This window comes from Diabrotica virgifera, chromosome 9 (assembly GCF_917563875.1).
Source record: "Diabrotica virgifera virgifera chromosome 9, PGI_DIABVI_V3a".
NCBI lineage: Eukaryota > Metazoa > Arthropoda > Insecta > Coleoptera > Chrysomelidae > Diabrotica > Diabrotica virgifera.
The window spans coordinates 66,964,759-66,989,631 of record NC_065451.1 but is presented as its reverse complement, the minus strand read 5'-3'; the positions used below and the strand labels follow the sequence as shown (position 1 = coordinate 66,989,631).

Here is a 24,873-nt window from a genome sequence, read left to right as displayed (position 1 = left end):
ACACACGTGTTACAGCTAATCGAAGTAATAAAATAAACATCTCTGTAAACAAAACAGAAACGATAATGGCACTACAAGAATTATTGTATAAAGGTAACCAGTCCTGGACTAATAGTTCTGGACTAATACACGCTCAACAAAAATTTTATCCTGCGATATTTCGCGTATGGTGTGGTGAGAGATACAAATTTCCCTTATACTCATTGATCCGTCCACTTTAGTTTAACAAAATGTATATCTTATTTTAAATTCGTAGAGGTGGACTTATTCCCTTTATACAATAAGCGATTCAATTCTACAAACTTCTCTAATGGTTTCAGCAGATTTGTTAAAGGCGGGATAAGATGGTCAAAAATGACCCCGCACCGATCAGCCACGTCACTTATGTTTTCGATAAAGGATATAAAATTATGCCCTCATGCAAATTTTTTAGGTTCCCAGATTTCCTAGAACCTCTTAAATCGAAAAAAGAAGAATTTTTAGGTTTTATTTTTTTGTGAGCGCAATTTTAACTTAAAAAATCTGAAACAATTTAAGAGGATGTATATTTCGAATACAAAACAGCCTGATTTTTTTCAGATTTGTGTGATAAAAAATGAGCCCAGGAAAATTTTTTGAAATTTTCAAAAAAAATTTAGGTTATGTAAATATGATTTGGCCAACTTTTAAATAGTATTTTTTGTCGTTCTTTTGAATGGCAGAAGCAGAACTTTTATTATCTGAGCGGAAAGAACGAAAAAATTGAAAAAACCGTTTGTGGCTGTCTCGAGATGCATCTTGGGACAGCCAATTTTAGGATTTAGGATCCTGACTAAATAAAATAACTGAAAAAACACCAAAAGTGTAAATTTTGTCATAAAATTTGGTATGTGGGCTTATAATAATATTTGGAACAGCTTTTCCAAATAACTTTTTTCGATACCTCTAACGCGAAGCAAATCGAATCGCATATCGAAAATTCACCCTGTTTGTTGATTCGCAGTAGACCGCGTTTAAAATTTAAATTTCAGTTGACTATTTTAAAAATTGTGAACCATCAACCTGTATGACTGTGCCAAATTTCAAATCTGTATATATTTTGATAGCCGAAATATAGGGGTTTCGTCATATTAAATGCACAACACTGTATATTATCAATTTGATAATTTATTGCAACTAATATAGTCGTATTTTTTATACATAGATTCAAAATATACATTCAAAATACTGACTAATTCACTAATTTTATCATAAAAAGTTCAAATTGATTTCATTGAAGTATTGAACCAATTAATGCGTATTAATATAATATTATTATATTATACTATACAGAGTAAGGTTTATGTATAGAAACCCTCAATTATCTCGGAAATAACTTGCACGATTTTTATAGGTTTTGGTGGGTGGGGTATTCTAATGCAGCCTATATTATAGTGATAATTACATTGTTGTCAGATCTTCCGTTTTTCTGGAAATCTAATGAAATTTCTTATTTCTTTTGCGTTTTGAAGTCCTTAAGAAATACTGAATATTTTTCATGTTATATTCCCTATGCCTAAATGCCATAGTTTCGGAGTTATTGCTACATGTATTTAAAAAAAAATTTAAACTAATTATAAAAATCAATTTTTTCGGCCCATGTAGACATTATTTTACATTCTTTGGATCATTGGGAAGAAAAAGGTCTTTTGTAATTTTTCTCTAAAGTTAATGGTTTTTGAGCTCTAAACAATTTAAAACTGAAAAAAATCGAATTAGTCCAGAAAGCCACTGCGCATCCGCTAGGGAAAATATTCTAATTCGTATTTTTTGCACAATCTGACTCAAAAAGGACTCCTTTTAACAAATTTGCATGTTGCCAGGACCAAAAGGTGGTAAAAAATTTTTTAAACGTTTTTTTTTGTTTTTTTCCTAAAATTATTTATTTATTTTTTTTTTAGATTTTTTGGATCATTCCAAACAGAAAAGGTCTTTAGTGACTTTTCTCTAAAAATGATAGTTTTTGACATATAAGCGAATAAAAATTGAAAAATTGCGAAATCGGCCATTTTTAGTCCTCAAAAACTATGTGAAAACCTGAAAATTTGAATGTTGCCAAGGTAGGTAGATATTCTTTAAACATCGATTGATGAAATCCCTAAGAGTTTTGTGCAATACAATATTCAAAACTTCTTTGTTTTTTTATTGCTAATCAAGCGTGCGCGACACTATTTTCCACCGACAGTATGGTGCAAATGAAAGGAATAAATTCGTTATTTCGTAAACCGGCGACTTTAAGGAAAAATCCCGAAACAGGTCGATTTTTATTTTTAAGTTATGATATTGTGGCATATATGATATACTAGTGACGTCATCCATCTGGACGTGATGACGTAATCGATGATTTTTTTAAATGAGAATAGGGGCCGTGTGCTAGCTCATTTGAAAGGTTCTTCAATTCTCTATTCAGTAATATAAACATTTACATAATTATTTATACAGGGTGTCCAAAAAATTTTTATTAAATTAAATTATTTGACAAAAAAAGAAGTAGAAGGACACCCTGTATAAATAATTATATAAATGTTTACATTACTGAATAGAGAATTGAGGATCCTTTCAAATGAGCTACCACACGATCCCTATTCTCATTTAAAAAAATCATCGATTACGTCATCACGCCCAGACGGATGACGTCACTAGTATACCATATATGCCACAATATCATAACTTAAAAATAAAAATCGACCTGTTTCGGGATTTTTCCCTAAAGTCGCCGGTTTACGAAATAACGAATTTATTCCTTTCATTTGCACCATACTGTCGGTGGAAAATAGTGTCGAGCACGCTTGATTAGCAATTAAAAAAAATAGGAGTTTTGAATATTGTATTGCAAAAAACTCTTCGAGATTTCATCAATCGATGTTTAAAGAATATCTACCTACCTTGGCAACATTCAAATTTTCAGTTTTTCACATAGTTTTTGAGGGTTTAAAATGGCCGATTTCGCAATTTTTCAATTTTTAATCGCTTATATGTCAAAAACTATCATTTTTAGAGAAAAGTTACTAAAGACCTTTCCTGTTTGGAATGATCCAAAAAACCTAAAAAAACTTTTTTCCATGCAAAAAAAATAATTTTAGGAAAAAAACAAAAAAAAACGTTTAAAAAATTTTTGACCACCTTTTGGTCCTGGCAACATGCAAATTTGTTAAAAGGAGTCCTTTTTGAGTAAGATTGTGCAAAAAATCTGAATTAGAATATTTTTCCTAGCGGATGCGCAGTGGCTTTCTGGACTAAATAATGAAGATTTTCAAGGTTCAAAAACACAAATAGAAAATATTATTTTTGAAACCGCTGAGTACTCAAATTCAAGCTATTCTTCTAGGGGCTCGCTATAAAATTTTTTGGCCCGTTTTATTCTAAAACATTGCTTTTTAATAATTGTTAGTGAAGCGCATATGAGAGGACGGGCGATCGGGCTGCATTAACAACTAAAAACAATATTTTAGAATGAAACAAGCTTAAATTACTTATTGGTAACTGATAAAATAAGGCTTGAACTTGATTTTGTGTACTAGGCAGTTTCGAAAATAATATTTTTGATTTGTGTTTTTGAACCTTGAAAATCGTCATTATTCGATTTTTTTCAGTTTTAAATTGTTTATAACTCGAAAACGAATAAACTTTAGAGAAACATTACAAAAGAACTTTTTTGTTCCCAATGGTCCAAAAAACGTAAAATAATGTCGGGCCGAAAAAAATTGATTTTTATAATTTGTTTAATTTTTTTTAAATCAATGTAGCAATAACTATGTGAATATAGCATGGATATAACATGAAAAATAATTAGTATTTCTTAAGGACTTCAAAACGCAAAAAAATATACAGGGTATTCCAATTGAAGCAAAAAAAATTAATTAGATTTTTAGAAAAGCGGAAGATCTGACGACAATGTAATAATTATCAGTAGTAATTGCACAAGAGCTGCAAAATTAATGAATTTTTCCCGAGTGACACTTTGACAGTTTTAATTTCACGAGCCGAAGTCGAGTGAAATTATGTCAAAGTGTCACGAGGGCAAAAATTCTATATTAATTTTAGAGATCGAGTGCAATTTGTTGCGATAATTTCATGAATAAAACTGTTCAAAACCAAAATTTTATTGTAATTTATTTATGTAAGTACAAATTAGTAAAATTAAACACACAGTTGTTATAAATATTTCACGGTTGAAAGTCATCACTTTTATAATTTTTTTTAAACATTAATTGTCATTAATGTCACTGAATGTATTTTTTCATAGCAACGAAGGGCATTTGACGTAATATACTTGACGACGGGAAATTATCAAAAATTATCGGGGATAATATCACAAGAGAGTGAGAATAAATTGAAAATAATGCGACAGTTTTTCGAAAATTTGTTGTCTGGCAATAGACACGAGAGCCCGCAGGGTTCGAGTGGCTATTGCCCAATGACAACAAATTTGAGTAAAAATGAAGCATTATTTCCTTATTTATTTTTACTGTCGTGTGATATTCGTAAGATTATTTTTTAATACGTATATTATGGATATTTTCTTAAATGTGACAGTTGTCAAAACTAGGAAATTGGTAAACAAAAAAATTCTATCGGGAATTTTCTACAGTAGATAATTCTCAGTATAATTTTAATCTGATTGGACAGAATTAAACACGTGATCAAATATCTTACTATACGATTGGAAGTTAAAATCATTAAAAAATAATCAGTTTAATTTTTATTTCTGTAGCTTTCTATTGGTCAGAATCTCCTTTGAATGAAATAATCACTATAATATCGGCCGCATTAGAAAACCCCTACCCACCAAAATTTATAAAAATCGTGCTAACCGTTTCCGAGATAATTGAGGATTTCCGTACATAAACCTTACTCTGTATATATTATATTATTACACATTAATTGGTTCAATACTTCAATGCAATCAATTTGAACTTTTTATGATAAAATTAGTGAATTAGTCAGTATTTTGAATGTATATTTTAAATCTAGGTATAAAAAATACGACTATATTAGTTGCAATAAATTATTAAATTGATAATATACAGTGTGTAGCATTTAAGATGAAGACACCCCTATATTTCGGCTATCAAAATATATACAGATTTGAAATTTGGCACAGTCACACAGGTTGATGGTTCACAATTTTAAAATAGTCAACTGAAATTTACATTTTAAACGCGGTCTACTACGGATCCACAAACAGGGTGAATTTTCGATATTCGATTCGATTTGCTTCGCGTTAGAGATATCGAAAAAAGTTATTTGGAAAAGCTGTTCCAAATATTATTATAAGTCAACATACCAAATTTTATGACAAAATTCACACTTTTAGTGTTTTTTCAGTTGTTTTAGTCAGGATCCTAAATACTAAAATTGGCTGTCCCGAGATGCATCTCGAGACAGCCAAAACCGGTTTTTTCAATTTTTTCGTTCTTTCCGCTCAGATATTAAAAATTCTGACTCTGCCATTCAAAAGAACGGCAAAAAATACACAAAAAAATACTACTTAAAAGTTGGCCAAATCATATTTACATAACCTAAAATTTTTTTGAAAATTTCAAAAATTTTTCCTGGGGTCATTTTTTATTACAAAAATCTGTAAAAAATCAGGCTGTTTTGTATTCAAAATATACATACATCCTCATGAATTTTTTCAGATTTTTTAAATTAAAATTGCGCTCACAAAAAAATAAAACGTAAAAATTCTTCTTTTCTCGATTTAAGAGGTTCTAGGACCTCCGGGAAGCTAAAAATTTTCATGAGTGCATAATTTTATATCCTTTATCGAAAACATAAATAGCGGCGCTGATCCGTGCGGGGGCATTTTTGACCATCTTATTCCGCTATAGCCTTTGCTGAGTAAGCAAGTCTGTCAGGTTTATCTCCAGTGTGTATTCTCATATGATCAGCGTGTGTATTCTCATATGATCTTTGAAATTGGAACTTCGTGAAAACTTTTTGGCACAAATTTCACATGTAAAAGGTTTCTCTCCAGTGTGCATTTTCATATGTGTTTTTAAATTACGTTTTTGCGAAAACATTTTGCAGCATATTTCACATGCAAAAGGTTTGTCGCCAGTGTGTACTCTCATATGTTCTTTTAAATTGGCCCTTTGCGAAAACTTCTTGGCACAAACTTCACAAGTAAAGGGTTTCTCTCCAGTGTGTATTTTCATATGTTTTTCCAAATGGACTTTTTGTGAACATCTTTTGAGGCAAATTTCACACACAAAGGGCTTAGGTCCAGTGTGTACTTTCGTATGTTTTGTTAAACAGGATCTTTGTGAAAAACTCTTAAAACAAATTTTACACGCAAAAGCCTTATGTCCACTGTGTATCATCATATGTTCTTTTACACTGGATCTATGTGAAAACTTCTTGGCACAAGTTTCACATGCAAATGGTTTATCTCCAGTATGTATTCTCATATGATCGTTTAAATAAGAACTTCGTGCAAACTTTTTAGCACAAATTTCACATACAAAAGGTTTATCCCCATTGTGTATTTTCAGATGTTTTTTTAAATTAGATTTTAGCGAAAACACTTTGGCACAAATTTCACATGCAAAAGGTTTATCTCCAGTGTGTATTTTCATATGTGTTTTTAAATTGGATTTTACCGAAAACATTGTGGAGCATATTTCACACGCATAAGGCTTTTCTCCAGTATGTACTCTCATATGTTCTGTTAAAGTGGATCTTTGTGGAAAACTCTTGTCACAAATTGCACATACAAAAGGCTTATCGCCAGTGTGAACTTTCATATGTTTTTCTAAATGGCATTTTTGTGAAAACCTTTTGAAGCAAATTTCACACTCAAAAGGCTTATGCCCAGTGTGTACTTTCATATGTTCTTTTAAAATGCAACTTCGTGAAAACTTTTTGGCACAAACTTTACACGCAAAAGCCTTATCTCCAGTATGTATTATCATATGCTCTTTTAAATGAGAACTTCGTGAAAACTTCTTGTCACAAATTTCACATGCAAAAGATTTATCTGCAGTATGTGTTTTTATGTGTCTTTTTAAATTGGATGTTAGCGAAAACATCTTGAAGCAAATATCACACGCAAAAGGCTTATCTCCAGTGTGTATTTTCATATGTGTTTTTAAATTGTACCTTTGTGAAAAACTCTTGGAACAAATTTGACATGGAAAAGTATTTTCTGCAATAGGTACTGTTAAAACACCTGCTGTATTAAACTCTTTAGAACAAACTTCACACGTTATAAGTTTTTTTCCTGCAGCGGTAGTCTCCGCACTTGATTTTAGATCAGAAATGTTTGAAAAGTTTTTGGCGCATACTGTACACGTAAAAACCTGTTCTACAGTTTGAACACTGTTATCTGATTCTACATGGCCCTTTGTTGAAAATTGTTTATACCAAATTTCAGTGGTAAAATAATTTTTCTCAGTGTTCACATTCGTCGAGGCAGTTAGACATTGGTCCAAATCGGCGTTAATTATATCAAGGTCTTTAAATAATTTGCTTGCATCAGTTTGTATATCTTGGTGGGCAAAACCTAAAACCGTGATTACCTATTAAACCACTATCATATAGGTACCTACTTAAATAAAAAAAATATATTTACAATATCCTCCTCTATTTATAGTATCACCTCACAATGTTGTTATGTAATGTTATATATAATTATGTCAGTTCATTTTTAACAGTTGTCAAGATATAATTATAGAAATGTCCTAATTATTTCATCTGAAGATATAATAAATTGGCGACGAGGTAAATCATTGAATAACCAGATTTTTAAAATAAATATTAAGCATGGATCTAGATCATTTAGTTTATGATGGTAAACCAGGAAATTTTAGATCAACTGCAGAAAAGTTTGGCAACTACTTCAAATTCTAATACTAATCATTTTGTACCTCTATTCGAAAATTTTAATGAACAAAAAGAAAACTTCACAATGTGCATAGAACGTTTCCGAAAATCACCTTAAAATCCAACACGTTTTCGATGACAAGCAATTTGCTTTAGACCTACTATTGAATTCTATTGGCTATGCAACTTTTTCAATGCTTTCAGCTTTAGTTGCACCTCACAAAATTAGAGATTTTGATTACACCATCGCGCATCGTAAGAAATCTTGAGAATCGCCTGAATTCAAAGAAAAATATTCTTGTGCTGCAGCATAAATTTCTTTCCTTATATCAACAAGAAAATCAGTCAATTTCCGAATATACTACTGCTCTAAAGCAAACTACTCTTGAATGTGAATTTATTTCTACGTTCCAACATTAGGTAAATATTTCTGAACATTTTTTATGAGCTCAGTTTATTCGAGGCATCTCGAGAACGTCTTAATTAAAGAACGTCTTCTGGAATCCAATGAAAAATCATTTGAAAAATTGGAAAAAAGGCTTTAATCTTAAAATCTTCAATTATCGACAGTAAAGAATTTTTGTCCAGTAACAATTTTTTAAATATCAACCAAATCAATTAATCTAGAAAGAGACAAATTCAATGTTTCATATTAGGAAGTGTTCCCAGTCTAGGTCAAGAATCAATTTTCAAGAATTGGGTATGGACAATCGATGCCTAAGATGTGGAAGCAACATCTTGTTAAAAACTGTAAAATCCTGAACAATTTCAGTGCAAAGATGGTAAAGAATACGGTCACATCATTTCAGTTTGTATTTCAAAGCTTTTAGCAAACAAACATAAAACTAACTCAACCCATCATCTAATTAAAGAATATCAACCATAAACCAGCGAAACAGAAACAGAGATATTTTTGGCATTAATAAAAGTGTAGACATTTATGAAAATCAGTCTTACAGGGATGCTGAAAAATTTTATGTGACAGTGTTTATAGGGCTTTTCATCGATTGTCATTTGTTTCGAGCTTCTGTCATATGACAGAAGCTCGAAACAAACTACTGTGAATGAAAAGCCCTATTAAGAACAAACCGACATTTTAAGTTTATTCTGGAGCAGCATTTACACTCATCTCAGAATCACAACTTAAAGAACTTTATCTTGATTTACCACTTTAAAAATCCGATATTGCCTTTAGATCATATTTATAAAAAAACGTATGTTATCCCCTGGTTAAAGCAAAAACATCAATACAATATCAAAATAAAATTTCACCAGAAGAATTTTATGTAGTTCCCGATGAATTGGACTCCTTATTAGGGCGTGTATGGATAAGACATTTAAACATTAACTTCAAGACATCAATAGCTCAACAGCAATCAGACAAATTAAAAATATACAGGCTAATGAAGAAGAAATTGTTCAAAAACATTTAGACATATTTGAAGAAAGAATTGGACTTATAAAAATTCACAAGGAAAAAGTTTTCCTGTGGTTGGCCGTATACCATGTAATACAAAAAACAGTAAAATCCTGTATAAAAGGTTTATTTAAAAACCCTCAAAAGGGCCACATCAAAATCACATAACTAGTTTTCGAGTGGTTTACCAGTCATCATCAGTGCTTACCTAAAATGAATATAACCTGATAAAATAATGCAAATATATTGAAATTCTGACTACGGTTAAAAAATTATCAGTTATACTCACGTGCAATGTACATGCTAACCACCAAGATATTATTTAACAAAAATATGTGGGTCAAAGCCCAGTAAAAGAAGTCCGTCAAGGAAACATTGGTTAAAAAAGCTACATTAAGTGTGGATGTTTAAAGTATTTAGCTAATCTGCCCCAGGTAACATCTGAGCTGTGGATATGACTTGTTTACATGTTGAAAGTATGACGGCAAGTGACAATGAGATGGATAGGACCTCCGAACGATGACAAGAGAGAAATGACAGTTCCACAGGAAGTTAAAAATTAACCTGTCATATTTAAAGACTAAGGTGTACAGCATGTTAAAATTAGAAATGGTGTAACAACACACTGCATTGTGAAAATTATCATTTAAAATTCATTAAGCTAGTTGTTATAGTTAAAAATGTATTCACGTATACTGTAAGTGCAGTTAGGCAAACCACATTACACAAAAGTTTTGTATTCGATAACTAAATTCAGTAAACAAATCTTATTATCAAGAGATCTAAGATTTAAAAAAGCAATTTTGTGTTGATTTAAAGTTATCGAATTTATTTAACTTATTGTTATATTAAACTCAAACTTAGGCGACTAATTCTTTAGAATATCGAATACAAAACTTTTGTGTAATGTGATTTGCCTAACTGCACTTACAGTATACGTGAATACATTTTTAACTATAACAACTAGCTTAATGAATTTTAAATGATAATTTTCACAATGCAGTGTGTTGTTACACCATTTCTAATTTTAACATGCTGTACACCTTAGTCTTTAAATATGACAGGTTAATTTTTAACTTCCTGTGGAACTGTCATTTCTGTCTGTCATCGTTCGGAGGTCCTATCCATCTCATTGTCACTTGCCGTTTGCCGTCATACTTTCAACATGTACTTACTTACTTAGTCCTAAGCCTTGCTACCTTTAGGTGTAAGGCTGGTGGAGTTGAGTTTGGCATTGTAGTCTCCATGCTTTCCGATCTTGCGCTAGGTTTCTTGCACTTTCCAATGTCAATCACTTCTTCTCGACTTCTTTCCTGATTTCATCTACCCACATAACTCTTGGTCTCCCTCTTTTGTTTTTCCCCTGCACTCTCGTTTCGAACACTCGTTTTGTTAGCCTCTCGTTCGACATTCTACACACGTGCCCGAACCATCTAAGTTGTCCTTCTACTATTTTTTCATTTATTGGTTCTAGTTTTAGGTTTTGTCTAATTGTTTCGTTTCGTATTTTGTCTGTCCTCTTTCTGTTTGCTATTTTCCTCAGGAACCTCATTTCCATAGCATTGACTCTGGATTTTTGTCTCCCCGTCAATGTCCATGTCTCGCTGCTATACATGATTGTTGGTCTAACTACTGATTTAACGACTGCCGTTTTTACTTTTTCCGGTATCTCTTTTTTCCCAAAAAATGTTGTTTTCATAGTGTTAAATAAGCTTCCTGTTCGTCCCATTCTCTCGTTTATTTCCATGTCTTGTTTACCATTTGATTCGATTATTACTCCTAGGTATTTAAAATATTCCACTTGCTCTAGTTGTTTCTCGTCTAATTCTATTGCGTGTGTCTTCCTCGTATTTGAAATTATCATTGTTTTTGTTTTCTCTGTATTAATTTTCATATTTATGTTTGATAGTTCTTCTTCTAGGATTTCAAGATTGTTCTGTAAGTCTTCTCTGTTTTCTGCTATCAATACCATGTCGTCTGCAAATAGTAGCTCCGATAGTTGAGTCTGTTTCATTTGCCAGTATCCTAATGTTAGTTTTCTCATTCTTCTCTTGGCTTTCTTTATCGCTTCATCCAGTACCACTGAGAATAGCAGTGGACTCAGCACGCATCCCTGTTTGACGCCTTGACTTGTAGAAAATTCTCTGGATTCCTCGTTATTGGTTCTTACTGTATTTGTATTATTTTTGTACATATCCTTTATTACTTCTATTATGTGTCTGTCGACTCCCCTTTCTGTTAGTGTCTTCCAAACGTCCTTTCTTCGGATTCTGTCAAACGCCTTTTCCAGGTCAATGAAGCACATATGTATCTCTCTATTTTTCTTGATTACCTTCTCACTTACTTGTCTTAATGTGAATATTAGGTCTTGCGTGCTTCTGTCCTTCCTGAATCCACACTGTGTGTCTTCCATAGTTGTTTCTATTTGGGTTTTTATTCTTGTCTCTAGTATTCTTGCTAATACCTTCCCAGGGATACTTGATATGGTGATATCTCGGTAATTATTACAGTTTCTCTTGTCTCCCTTTTTGTGTATTGGTAATATAATGTCTTTCTTCCAGTCCTTTGGTAATTCTGCTCTATTTATGATATCATTCATTAGTTCTTTCATGCTATCCATTCCCTCTGTCCCCATGAATTTTATCATTTCCGGGGTGATATGATCCTTGCCTGGTGCTTTGCCCAGTTTTACTCTCTCTATTGCTTTCTCTAATTCCTCTCTTGTTATGGATTCCACTTGTTGTTCTTCATTCCTTTCTTGTATCTCCCCTATGTTGTCCTTGTCTACATGAGTTAGCTCTTTGAAATGTTCTCTCCATCTTTCCATTATTTGTTTTTCTTCTGTTAGTACGTTTCCATTCTTGTCTTTTATATTCGGCATAATGTGCTCTTTCTTTTGTCTGAGTTGTTTTAATGCACCGTAGAAGAGTTTTTGGTTTTCCCTATAATTTTTTGTCATTTTTTGTCCAAATCTCTCCCATGACCTTTCCTTTCCTGCTTTCACCGCTATTTTAACCTCTTTCCTTTTTTCTTTATATGCTTCGTAATCTTCCGGGTGTTTTGTTCTTAGGTATCTTTTCCATTTGTCTTTTTTGTTCTTTATTTTCTCTCGTATTTCTTCCGTCCACCATTCTGTTCTCCTCCTGTTAGTGTTTGCTATTTTTGCTTTCCCGCAAGTTTCCTCAGCTGCTTTGATTATGCTAGATTTTAGATATTCCCATTTTTTTTCTATATTTGTATTTTTTGCCCTACCTTTCAAAGTATTATCTAATTTTTCTTGGAATTTCTTCTTATATATTTCCTCTTTTAATTTGTAACTTTTTATTTTTTCATTTACTACCTTTCTTCTCTTTTCTTATTTTTCCTCTGTTGTTCTCATTCTCATTATTACTAGATGGTGGTCACTGCCAATCTCCGAGCCTCTTTTCACTTTCGTATCCTGTACTCTTTTCCATTTGTTGCTGCTTACCAAAAAGTAATCTATGATTGATTTTTCGTTTCTGCTGTCTTGTACACTCGTGTATTTGTGTACTTCTTTATGTTTAAATTTTGTATTTGTTATAACTAGTTTGTTCTCCATACATATTTCTATTATTCTTTCACCATTTCTGTTTAGCATTTCTTCTCCTTCTTTTCCCATGCACTCCTCTATTCCGCTGTTGTTGTTTCCGACTCTACCGTTTAGATCTCCCATTACAATTATGTTTTCTTCCCCATTATCAATTTGCATTTGGAGCTCCTCGAAAAATTTATCTTTCTCTTCCTTTCTTGCATCTTCATTTACTCCGTAGGCTGTTATTATTGTCCATATTTCTTCGTCCATCAGTTTAATTTTCACCGATAATATTCTCTGGTTAACATATGTTTCTTCTATAACGTGTTGTAGTCTATTCGGTGCAATTATTATCCCGACTCCTTCTTTTGCTCTCTCTTTTGTATCCGCTCCTACCCAAAGTAACCAATATCCTTTGTGTATTTTCTTAAGACCTTTTCCTTTCATCTTCGTTTCTGTTATTCCTAGTATTTCTATTTTTTGTCTTATCATATCTTCTACCAGTTCTTCCTCTTTTCCACTGATGCTTCTCACATTCCATGTTCCCATTTTTATCTCTCCTTTTTTCTGCAATCTAGCTTTCCCCTTTTTCCTATTTTCATCCTTGTTTACATTTGCATCATCTTTTTCCCTATCGCTTTTCCCATTCATTGCCTTGGTCGTCATTGTTGTGGGTCCGGTCTCATTATTATCTTTTAGTTTTTTGAAGTCCCTTCCCCGTAATTTCTGTGAGTTTGTATAAGTTTCTCTTTATTATGGTCCCATTTCCACTCCTTTCCATTAATCTACAGTTTCATATATCCTATCTTCGTAGTATTACCTTTGTCTTTTTCTTCTTTTGCCATTTTCCTAATTTTTGCTTGTATTTCCCTTTCCTTTCTTGTTAAATCTGATTCTATATACACCTTTTGTCCCTGTAGATTTTTCAGTTTTCCTTTGTTTTTTAGTACACTCAGCTTATCCGTCAGGTTTTCCATTTCTGCTACAAAGATTTGGTCGCCGATCTTCACCGCTCCTCTCAGTTTGACCTCTAATTTCAGATTTCTTCCTATGAAGTGTTCTACTGACTCCTTTACAGGCTTTCCGTCGGTAGCATCTAGTGTTAGGCATTTTAATACTATATTATTTCTCCGTCTATCTTTTTCCAATTGTTCTATTCTATTGTTTGCCATTTTTAAACCTTCTTCCAATTTTTCGTTTTTTTCTTTCAGCTCCCTAATATATTCCATCGTTTCTTTTTGGTCTTTCCGTATGGTTCTTATTTCTGCCATTATTTCATCATTTTTCCACATAACTTCCCGCATCATTTTTATCATCTCTTCATTTGTGTCGTTGCTTTTATTCGGTGTTCGTCTCGTCAGGTTACTCTTTTCAAAATATAATTTATCTTCTTTATATTTTTTCTTCTTAGATTCTTCGTCGCCACTATCAGATAGTTCTTCATTCTTTCTATAGGTTTCCTTTCGGATTGTTCCTGTTCCGCCACTGGCCATTTTAAATTAAATGTTAAATGTTAACCTCAGCACTAATATAAATATTATTATTATACACTTAGAAGTTTATTTTTATTTCGCACAAGAACGCTTTTTAAGTTTAACGATTATCGATAACGATAGGTCTTTTGAAAAACCGGTGTTTTTATTGTGATAGGTTTCGAATCCGAAATTACCTTATCGCCAATACACCTGCCACACGACCTCTCGTTTTGCTTGCCAAACTCGAACTCCTTTCAACATGTAAACAAGTCAAATCCACAACTCAGATGTTACGTGGGGCAGATTAGCTAAATATTTTAAACATCCACACTTAATGTAGCCTTTTAAACCAATGTTTCCTTGACGGAGTTCTTTTACTGGGCTTTGACCCACATATTTTTGTCAAATAATATCTTGGTGGTTAGCATGTACATTGCACGTGAGTATAACTGATAATTTTTTAACTGTAGTCAAAATTTCAATATCTTTGCATTATTTTATCAGGTTATATTCATTTTAGGTAAGCACTGATGATGACTGGTAAACCAGTCGAAAACTAGTTATGTGATTTTGATGTGACCCTTTTGAGGGTTTTTAAATATAAATTTTATACAGGATTTTACTGTTTTTTTTTTAATTGGACTTATATCAAATTTTAAAGTAAATTTGCAACTGCGTAAAAATGCCAAGCCAGTCTACTTTAACGAACGAGATGTGCCTTATGCACTCAGGAGGAAATTTGAAAAAGAACTTGACAGCTTAGAAGCTCAAGGAATTATATCTAAAGTCAACCATAGTGATTGTGGTGCACCACTGGTTGTCATCCCATCACGGTTAAGAAGATCTGAACGAATTCGATGTCTCAATTCAAGATTTTAGATTTAGGTTTTTAATTATTTTGTATTTTCTAAGTTCAAAATAGCGTGGGTGACTATATAATTTCCTCCTCTATTTATAGTGTCACCTCGCAATGTTACAGTCGGAAAAATGAAAGAATACCCATGAACGATCACATCAATCACTTATTTTGTATTTGCTGTCTTTTTCTATAACAAACGTTTGTTATTTATCGAAAAATATAGCAAATACAAAATAAGTGATTGATGTGATTGTTCATGGGTATTCTTTCATTTTTCCGACTGTATGTAATGTTATAATATAATTATGTCAGTTCATTTTTAACAGTTGTCAAAATATAATTATAAAAATGTCCTAACTGTTTCATCTGAAGATACAATAATATTATAATCGGTTTAAAAATCTCAGAAGAAAGGTAGTACATTCTTTAATGGTAAAATATTGCAAACCTCTATATATTACAGAACCGCTTGTATTGACATGAAATTTGGCATACGAATAGCTAACATGTCAATGAAAAAAGTGTTATTGTGCCGATGTGTGCTTTTGCTCTAGGGGTGAGCTCACCACAGTCACCACCCTCTTGGGGGTGAAAAAATATATGTCCAAAATAAGTCCGGAAATGGACCTAAGCAACTTTTGTTCTTTAGATTTTTTTCACCAAGTCAATATTTTTCGAGTTATTTGGGAGTGAATATGTTCATTTTTCAACAAAATAACCACATTTTTAGATGTTTTTTGCAAATAACTCACAATGTATTTTGTTGAAAAAAACATTCTTAGCAGAAACATAGCCTGTAAAAAAGTGAAAAAAATTGTGTATATATTAGGTCTCTATACCTAGCAGAAGCAGAGTTATTGCTAATGAAAAATAGGTTCATATTCGTCAAATTCCAAATCCAATATTTTAACGTGAAATATCCAAAAAATAAAGCACTTTTGGGGAAAACTTTGTTAAAGTGTTTAAAAAAGTGTTCATTTTTGTTTCATACAAAAAATTTCTAGCTTCAAAACTAGTGATGTGAGTTGAGAATATTTCCAAGCGAATATTCGCGAATATTGGAAAGTTTCCGAGAATATTCGCTTATAAAAAAATGGAAATATTCTCCTGGCTACGAATATTCCCAGATACTTTCAATGAAAAATTATTGAGAATTCTTCCGAGAACTTTCGAGAATGTTTCCGAGTATGTACTTTCCATAACATTTCCGAGAACTTTTGAGAATATCAAGAGGCTTTTGGACATAAGAGTCAGTGACATAATTTAAATTTACGTGAAAGTATCGCTATTTAATTCACACGACCACTGCAAAGTACAGAAAGAACATTGAGGTTACGGTTTATTGTTTTATTTACTTGTTCTTAGTTTTTTTGTGGTTGAATTATTTGTTGATTTTAATTTAAATTTAATTGAAAATTGAAATATTAGCTTCATTATTTTCATAATAAAAATGCCTAAAGCTAGGTAATGCATGGGAATATTTCAAAAGTGATAATAAATAAAAAGAAAATTTATAAGTGCATTTTTTTTCAATTTAAATAAACAAATAATGCTACGAGAATAACAAGGCATTTAGGTAAATTTTAGTCTTATTGCGTCTAAAAGTGCTTTACAGATGCATATGGTCATAGGGGGAAAACATTTAAAATTTTCACGGTATGTTAAACAAAACTGTCTGGATGATGAAATATTTTAGATAAAGTTGCAAAAAGTAGCAGTTGTGCTAACACCAATTATTCCATTACTTTCAATCAGTAAGTCTGAGCAAAAGGAATGCTTGTCTAAATTAGGAAAAAGAAAAAAATGGCAGTGAAGCATTTGCACTATGTTGCAAGCTTACTTGATCCTACTTTAACAGGACAAAGTCTCTCTGGAGAAGAGCATATAATATTATTAGCTATGCAGTCTATAGACAAGATATTAACCAATATTCACAAGTTTATTGACAAAGAAAACATTTTTACAGAATTAGCAAAGTTCTGTGCAAAAGCAGACTTTGGTCAATGGATTCTATTTGAAAATTGCAATACTGGGATTACCAGCTTCCTCCTCTGAACCAGAGTGTAGTTTTAGCACATCTTTTATTCATTATACAGGGTGTCCAGAAACTACCGACAAACGAAGACAGAAGATTTTTCAGATAATTCTAAGACAATCTAACCCTATTCACTTAGTCCGAAAATGCTTCCTAAGGGCACTAGAGCTCTTTGAAGATGGCGTCTTGTAATGAGTTTTTCTTAAATACCTCCAGAACGCTTCTATTTAGAAAAACAAAAATTGGTACGCGTATTTATCTTCCAGAGATAAATCTATTCCATCCATTGTGAATTTTTAGTACCGATCATAGGCGTCCGTTTTGGGCAGGGCAACGGTTATTTTATCGTATAACTTTTTTGTCTTTAATTTTTAAGCATTTTTGACACTGCATTATTAAATTGTGAGGTATTCTAGTGCTAAAAGGTACTCTTGTTTTAAGCCGGTAGGGCACACCGTTTTCTAGAAAAATCGATTTGAAAATTTTTTTGTTCTTTAAATTTCAAACAAAAATTTCAAAAAAAACCTATTTAGATAGACGAAAACTGGTACATTTATTTATATTCCAGAGATGAATATTAATTGCGAATTTCTAGTACCGGTCATAGGCGTCCGTTTTGGGTAGGTCAACAGTTATTTTATAGCGTAACTTTTTTGTCTTTAATTTTTAAGCATTTTTGACACTAGATTATTAAATTATGAGGTATTCGAGTACTAAAAGTTACTCTTGCTTTAAGTTAGTAAAATGCATCGTTTTTTTTTTGAAATTTTTTTCAAATTCCAAAAACGAAAAACTTTCAAATCGATTTTTCTAGAAAACGGTGTGTCCTACCGACTAAAAGCAAGAGTACCTTTTAGTACTAGAATACCTCACAATTTAATAATCCAGTGTCAAAAATGCTTAAAAGTGAAAGACAAAAAGTTATGCGATAAAATACCTGTTGCCCTACCCAAAACGGACGCCTATGACCGATACTAGAAATTCACAATGGATGGAATCGATTCATTTCTGGAAAGTAAATATGCATACCAATTTTCGTTTTTCTAAATAGAAGCGTTCTGGAGTTATTTAAGAAAAACTAATTACATAACTCCATCTTCAAAGAGCTCTAGCTCCTTAGGAAGCATTTTCGGACTAAGTGAATTGGGTTAAATTATCTTAAAATTATCTAAAAAATCTCCTATCTTTGTTTGTCGGTAGAGTTTCTGGACACCCTGTATATGTCAACGATTTGCCTCATTTCATATCTCCGTACAAATCAGTACAATTTGCGGATGATACGACATACATAATATCAGGTAATAATAATGAGGATTTAAAAATGGCTTACGAGGAAGTTTCTGGTAAATCTAGTACATTTTTTGCTGTGAACAAACTAAAACTTAATAGTGAAAAAATGCAGGACTTGATTATATCTGCAAGTGGTTTACATGGCGATCCAGATGACAAAGAGACTGCTAAACTATTAGGAATAACCATAGAAAATCGATTGAACTGGTCAGCTCATATTTCACAAGTAAAGAGGAAGCTGTCTAGTTCATTGTTTCTTATTCGTCAACTAGCAAGGGTTGTCAACTTTCGAGACATTGAAGATGACATATTTTTCTTTATTTCACTCGCACCTAACCTATGGATTAATCGTATGGGGCAATTCAACAAATTCTCTTCAAATTTTCAGGATGCAAAAGAAAGCTATCCGAATTTTAGCAGGGGTTAGTTATCTGGAACATTGCCGACCTCTCTTCATCAAATTAAAAATTATGCCGCTACCTACTCTGTTGTTGATATATCAAGTTCTGACTGAAATTCACAGAAAACGGGCCCATTTAATAAAGCAGTCTGATGTTCATATTCACAATACGCGAAACTCTCACTATTTGCGAACAAATCGCTGTATATTGCGTCTTTCACATAAAAATTGTCTTAATTATAACTATTACAATATTTTACCAAAAGATATTAAACAGCTAAGCTGTAACAGTTTCAAAAAAGTCATAAAAAGGTATCTGTTGAAGCATTGCTTTTATTGCTCGGAAGAATATATGACGCATTGCAGAACATCCACTGAAATGCTTACCGTGACACAAAATATTTTTTGTTAATCTATATTTCTGGTTTGTGATATTAATAAGTTATGTTTTATATTTCTATTTTATATACCTTGTACTTTTATATACCTTGTAATTTTTATATACCTTGTAATTTTGACTTGCTACAAACAATATTTTTGTAAAGTAGTTAAATAAATCTATCTATCTATCTATCTATATACTCTTTCATACATAATAAAAGGATAGACTGACTATAGATGGAGCAGAGAAGTTAATGTATATAGCTCATAATGAAAAACTCCTAAAAATCATAAACATGGAAAAATGGTATGTGATGAGAGTCCTTCTATAACTCATCTGTTGGAACCAGAGCAAGGCTCTAAATTCATCAGAAAATAAAAGGTTAAATGAAAAGAAATAAATAAAGCTAACTACTGATTTGTACACTCACCGGCACAAAAAACGGGCACCCCAAAAAATGGGGTATTTTTAATGACTTGTATTTCCTAAACCTGACAAAAAAGCATTTTTTCAAAATTAAAAATTTTACTTTAAAACCAATTTTTTTCAAAAATAAGCACTTTCAACTAATGAAACTTACAGATCACACAGATAAACACAACATAAGTAAAGTAACTTTTTACATTTATTCCTAGAGCTCTTAGATTAGCTAACTCATTAAATAACCTCGAAATTTTTAATATATCAGTTTCCCGCTTCAAAAACCATATTTCTTCCCTAACTTTTTAACTTTTTAATATTTTCGGTCAGAGCTTTTGTATTGTGGTTGTTGTTACATGACATGTATGTATTAGATAACTCAAAACCGTTATACCTTGAACATTTCTGAATTGATTTAGGTGATATCTTTTGTTTGTAATTGTACTGACCTAAGTATATGTTATCTTATTCTTTTTTTTTTTTCTTTTTCTTTTTTGTAACTGTACTACCCATAGAATTATTTTCTCTCAAACCACTTTGCTATGTTATGATTATTTATGTTATATAATTGGTTAACATTAATGTTATATAATTGTATAATTATGTTATATAATTTAGAACACTGTAACATTTATATCTGAATAGGGCTTGCCCGTGAATAAATAAATAAATAAATAACTTGTGAAGCAATAACAAGTAATTTCATTTAAGTTACTAAGTAGGGGGTGATCTTCCTGATTTTTTTTTGCCAAAACAAAAGGCACCAACTTTATTTTGAGCGTCACTTATTAACTTTTGATGCTAGAATTTTTTTTTATAAAACAAAAATAAAGCTTTTTCCACCTACCTCTACCAAAGTGTACACTTCCTGAATCGATTGTAAGGGGCAAAGTCGCACTTTTACTCCCTAAGGGTAAGCACAGAACAAGTAAGTCGCGGTGGAGCTGTATGTGTCGGTCGCAGTCGATGTCGACATCCATGTAAAACAAACACATTGTAATGAATGTAAGCGAACAGAGCAGGTAAGTCGTGATGGAGGTTTAGCGCGATGCCATCCAGGAGGTTTACATCGACTTTGTTTTACATGGATGTCTACTGCGTGGCCTACAAGGATGATTTGAGTTGATATTTTTTATATAATCCCTTTTTTGTATTCATTTATTTTTGAATTTCTAAAGTAATTAAATTCAGTAAATTTTTGAAACATGAAGGAGGATCTTATTATTTACAGCCAATTGATAGTGATTCTAGCTCAACTGACAGCGCAGGTGACCTCCTTGCTATGTGCTGTCGACATCGACCGCGACTTAACTAGTAGCATCTACAGCGACCTACACCTCCACCGCGACTTACTTGTTCTGTGCTTACCCTAAGGAGGTCAAATTGTTAGTAAATTATCAAAATAGTTATGTAGATAATATTTTATGAACGGAACCACTTTTTTAATTAGGTACTTACTTTTTTCATTTGTTTCTTTTTGTTCAAATAATATGAGTTTGTCTTCATATTTTTCTGTCTTTATAGGGTCCTCGTTTAAAACCAAATAATCGAATTCATCACTTGTACTTTCCTTCTTGGGCTCCTCCTTAATTTCAATTTTAAAGGTATCAAAAACATCATCAACCCCCTCATTATCTACTTCTTCTTTACATGTGCGTTCATTAACTTCTTGTTTTACTTCCATTTTTCAATTTTCACAATAGATTGAATAGATTCATAGATTGTTATGAAATAAACGAAAAGAAAACAAAAATAATGTGCAGCCAACAATGAACTGTCAATACGGATGGAATGGCCCAGGGTTGCCAACGACCGAACGTCGTTTTCTACTAGATTTATATACAAGATCTACTAAATTCTACTAGATTGAGCATAAAATCTACTAAATATTCTACTAAATTATTTGCTCACAAAATGACACTTGACAGCCAAAAAAGAAGAAAAAAAGACAGATGACAGCCCAAAAAAGAAGAAATGACAGATGACAGCTCAAAAAGAAGAAGAAAATGACAGATTATTTTGTTATATGTCAAAATAAAAACAACAAAAACCATTTTTATTTAAATAAAATATATTTTTATATTTACATAAACAACATAACTGAAACTTCTAAAAAATAATTTAAAAAAATGTTAAATACTTATTATTCTATAGATAGAAAAATATATCCTTTCTAGGATAAAGTGGTGAAAACAAGAGAAACAAGTTTGATTTAACTAATACCAGAGCTAATTCCATTGTTTAAGAACTACCCTTTTTTAACCAGTGCTAATACATTTTGTGCATTTAATTTTTTTAAGCCACTTTCTTGTGCTTAACACAGTTTACTATCCAAAATTTTACTTCAAAATTAAGTTAGTTTAACGTTTCGAATTAGTAAAACTTATTTTAATGTAAAATTATAGCTTATTCCAATCAACCCCAACTTGCCCCAACTGATAAAATGCTGCTAGCATTGGCAATTTCATCTGATTGCACATATCACAAAAATATCCTCTCTAAGAAGAATTTGGTAAAAATAAGTTTTATTTAACTGAAAGGAAAGTTCTACATATTTATATAAACATGAAAAAGACAACTATAAGTTCTAGACAAAAGTTCATTTTTAACTTAAAATATTTTACAAACATGCAATGGTATGTTTGCTGTCTTTTGTAGTGTCTTTAAAGGTAGGTATATCGGAATTAAAATAAAATTTGTATATATTTTTTTCTCCTTATGAACTTTTATTTACAATCAATTTCTTAAAAGTTTTAAGCAATTTTGAATGAAATTTTAAGCAAGGAAGGAGGAGCATGCAATGATGCTTCGCCTTATAGGTATATTTCACTGTTGTATTAAATCTTGTAGCCACGTTCGCTTGAGTCTTCTGATTATTGGTTCACTGGCAGAAATGTTTGATCAGTTTGTTGTCTTGGTTTCTTGTTCGACTTTCATGGTTGGTTGCTGTCCGCTGTATTTCATCTCTTACAAAGGGAATATTTAGATCATTGCGAATTGTGAGATTACTGACATACCAGGGTGCGCCAGTAATTGATCTAAGGACTTTTGATTGAATTTGATATGGTTGTGATGTGTGTTAATTTAGCGCAATCCCAGACATGGATACCATACATCCTAATTGGTTTCAACATGGCTTTGTATAGTAGTAATTTGTTATTTAATGACAATTTGGATGTCCTACCAAGGAGCCAGTACATTTGTCTGAACTTGAGATCCAACTGCCTGCATTTCATTTGGAGGTGTTTGTTCCATGTTATCCTTTGGTTGATATGCAATCCAAATGGTATTAACAATATAAACAGGTTAATACAATAAAACAAAGGTTTAAGTATTTATTTTTTAAATTTTAATCCTTTATGTATTCGAATCTATAAAGTTTTGAACCAAAAGTATTAATTACACTTTCATTTGCATGCCACAGCATTTGTTTATTTAAATGTACTATAAAAAACCCACCATAAAGCTAATTCCCTTATTATTTTTGTCCTTTAAAACAATTTGTTTATCATACATTTTTGCTAGTTGTGGAAGTTCTTTTAACGGAATGTGATATAACATACTTTATATGGTACTTAAAATCATTTCAAATCAAACACCAATATCATGTATGTATTTATAAATTTTTTAACAAACTGCAATCCAAGAAAAATAATATATTATCAACATTAGCCATTTACAGTAAAACCTCCGTTAACCGAAATAATTGAGGGGGAGGCCGTTTCGGATAACAAGAATTTCGGATAACAAGAATTTCGGATAAAAATAACATTGTTTTTTATATTGTTCTTTTATCAAATTACATAGTATTGTTCTAAAACACTCTAAACATGTTTAATTTCATTAATTTTATTGCTGTTTAATTTACTTTTTATTGACAAAATTATTGAAACTGTCAAGCCATTTCAGTTAACGGAGGTTTTACTGTATTTACTTTAAATGGCAACATTTTAAAACAAACAAACACACACATTACACAAACAGTTGCACTAGATTTTCTCCTGGTTAAAAATGTACTGCCACAGCTTGTTCGATTAAATAACTGCAGGCTCAGTTGTCAGTATTTCAATGTTTTCTCTAAACAACTGCAATATTTGTAGAGCTGATATTTTTGAACAAAAGATATCTTGCATTGCCTCTTATTTCACATATTAATATGAAAAATCTCTTCAAAATACCAAACCTTTAAATAACAAGCAATATTTATAATTGAAACACTTCAACTGCTGTCTGAAGATTCTGCAATGGTGTCAGGTAGTCGAGAACTGGATATTCCCTAGCAATACTTTGCCCATAAATTCCCCATTTTATATACCCATAATGTGCAAAAGTATTTAACAACTCCTAAAATAGAGTATTTGTAAATGCACTTCTATATTGCAGGATGATTAATATCGGTTATGTTGTTCTGTTCTTTAAATGACAAAATACTAATTAAATTCAACGTTTTACTCTTTTCCATGATCCTATTTTACTTTTTATCTATATTACAGGTAACAAATAAAATTTCAGCACATTTTAAAGGTTATTTTACAAATTTACAAAAATATTTAATGTCATTTGTCAATTGTCAAAATAAAAGATTCCTTTCAACCAAAACCTACTAAAATCTACTATATTTTCTACCAGATTCTAAAATCTACTAGATGTAAAATTTTCCCACTAAATCACAAGAAATTCTACTAGATCTAGTAGAAAATCTACTAAATTGGCAACCCTGGAATGGCCCTGTCCCATTCAAATAGTGAAGCGAGATTGCCACCAACATACAAGAGAGAGGTTCTAGAGAGAGACAGACAAGGTGCTGGAGAATTTGACAGGCCGTGTAATTTGAGTTGCCTATATAAATGGACCCGATTGAATCAGTATTGACAGTTCGTTGAATAAACCTCATATTTTAATTTTTAGGGCTGATTGGTAGTACATATTTCAAAATTTAAATACTTTTTTGTATTTACAGAGTAAATAGAGAACAGAGTACCATACTTGGTATTTAAATCAGTTTAAATACTTTTCAGAATTGTTATTTGTATTTATCAAAACAAATACCTACTTTCCTAAAGTATTTGGGAGTTAAATAATTTTAAAACTATTTAAATACTAAATTAGTGACTGTTTTATATAAAGTGAAGAAGTAGTCCTTGATTATGTTTTTATGTTACTTTTATATTTCCCCGATTTAAGTTGATATAGGCAA

The 24,873-nt window shown here is 31.6% G+C and overlaps 1 protein-coding gene across 2 annotated transcripts in view; it reads right to left on the bottom strand.

Moving 5' to 3' along the window:
- LOC126892468 (gastrula zinc finger protein XlCGF57.1-like) overlaps nt 1–21,449 on the bottom strand; it is a 50,983-nt gene extending 29,534 nt beyond the window's left edge. Inside the window, exons 1-2 of one of the 2 annotated variants that reach the window (XM_050662000.1) lie at nt 21,135–21,449; nt 5,685–7,525 (exon numbers count right to left, since the gene is read on the bottom strand). In XM_050662000.1, the coding sequence (XP_050517957.1) occupies nt 5,901–7,525; nt 21,135–21,360 (1,851 nt within the window). In that variant the 5' untranslated portion in view covers nt 21,361–21,449 and the 3' untranslated portion in view covers nt 5,685–5,900. Of the gene's footprint in view, nt 1–5,684; nt 7,526–21,134 lie in introns of those variants that run through there. The other variant, XM_050661999.1, reaches the window with a different exon arrangement.
- Between the last annotated feature and the right edge of the window lie 3,424 nt (nt 21,450–24,873).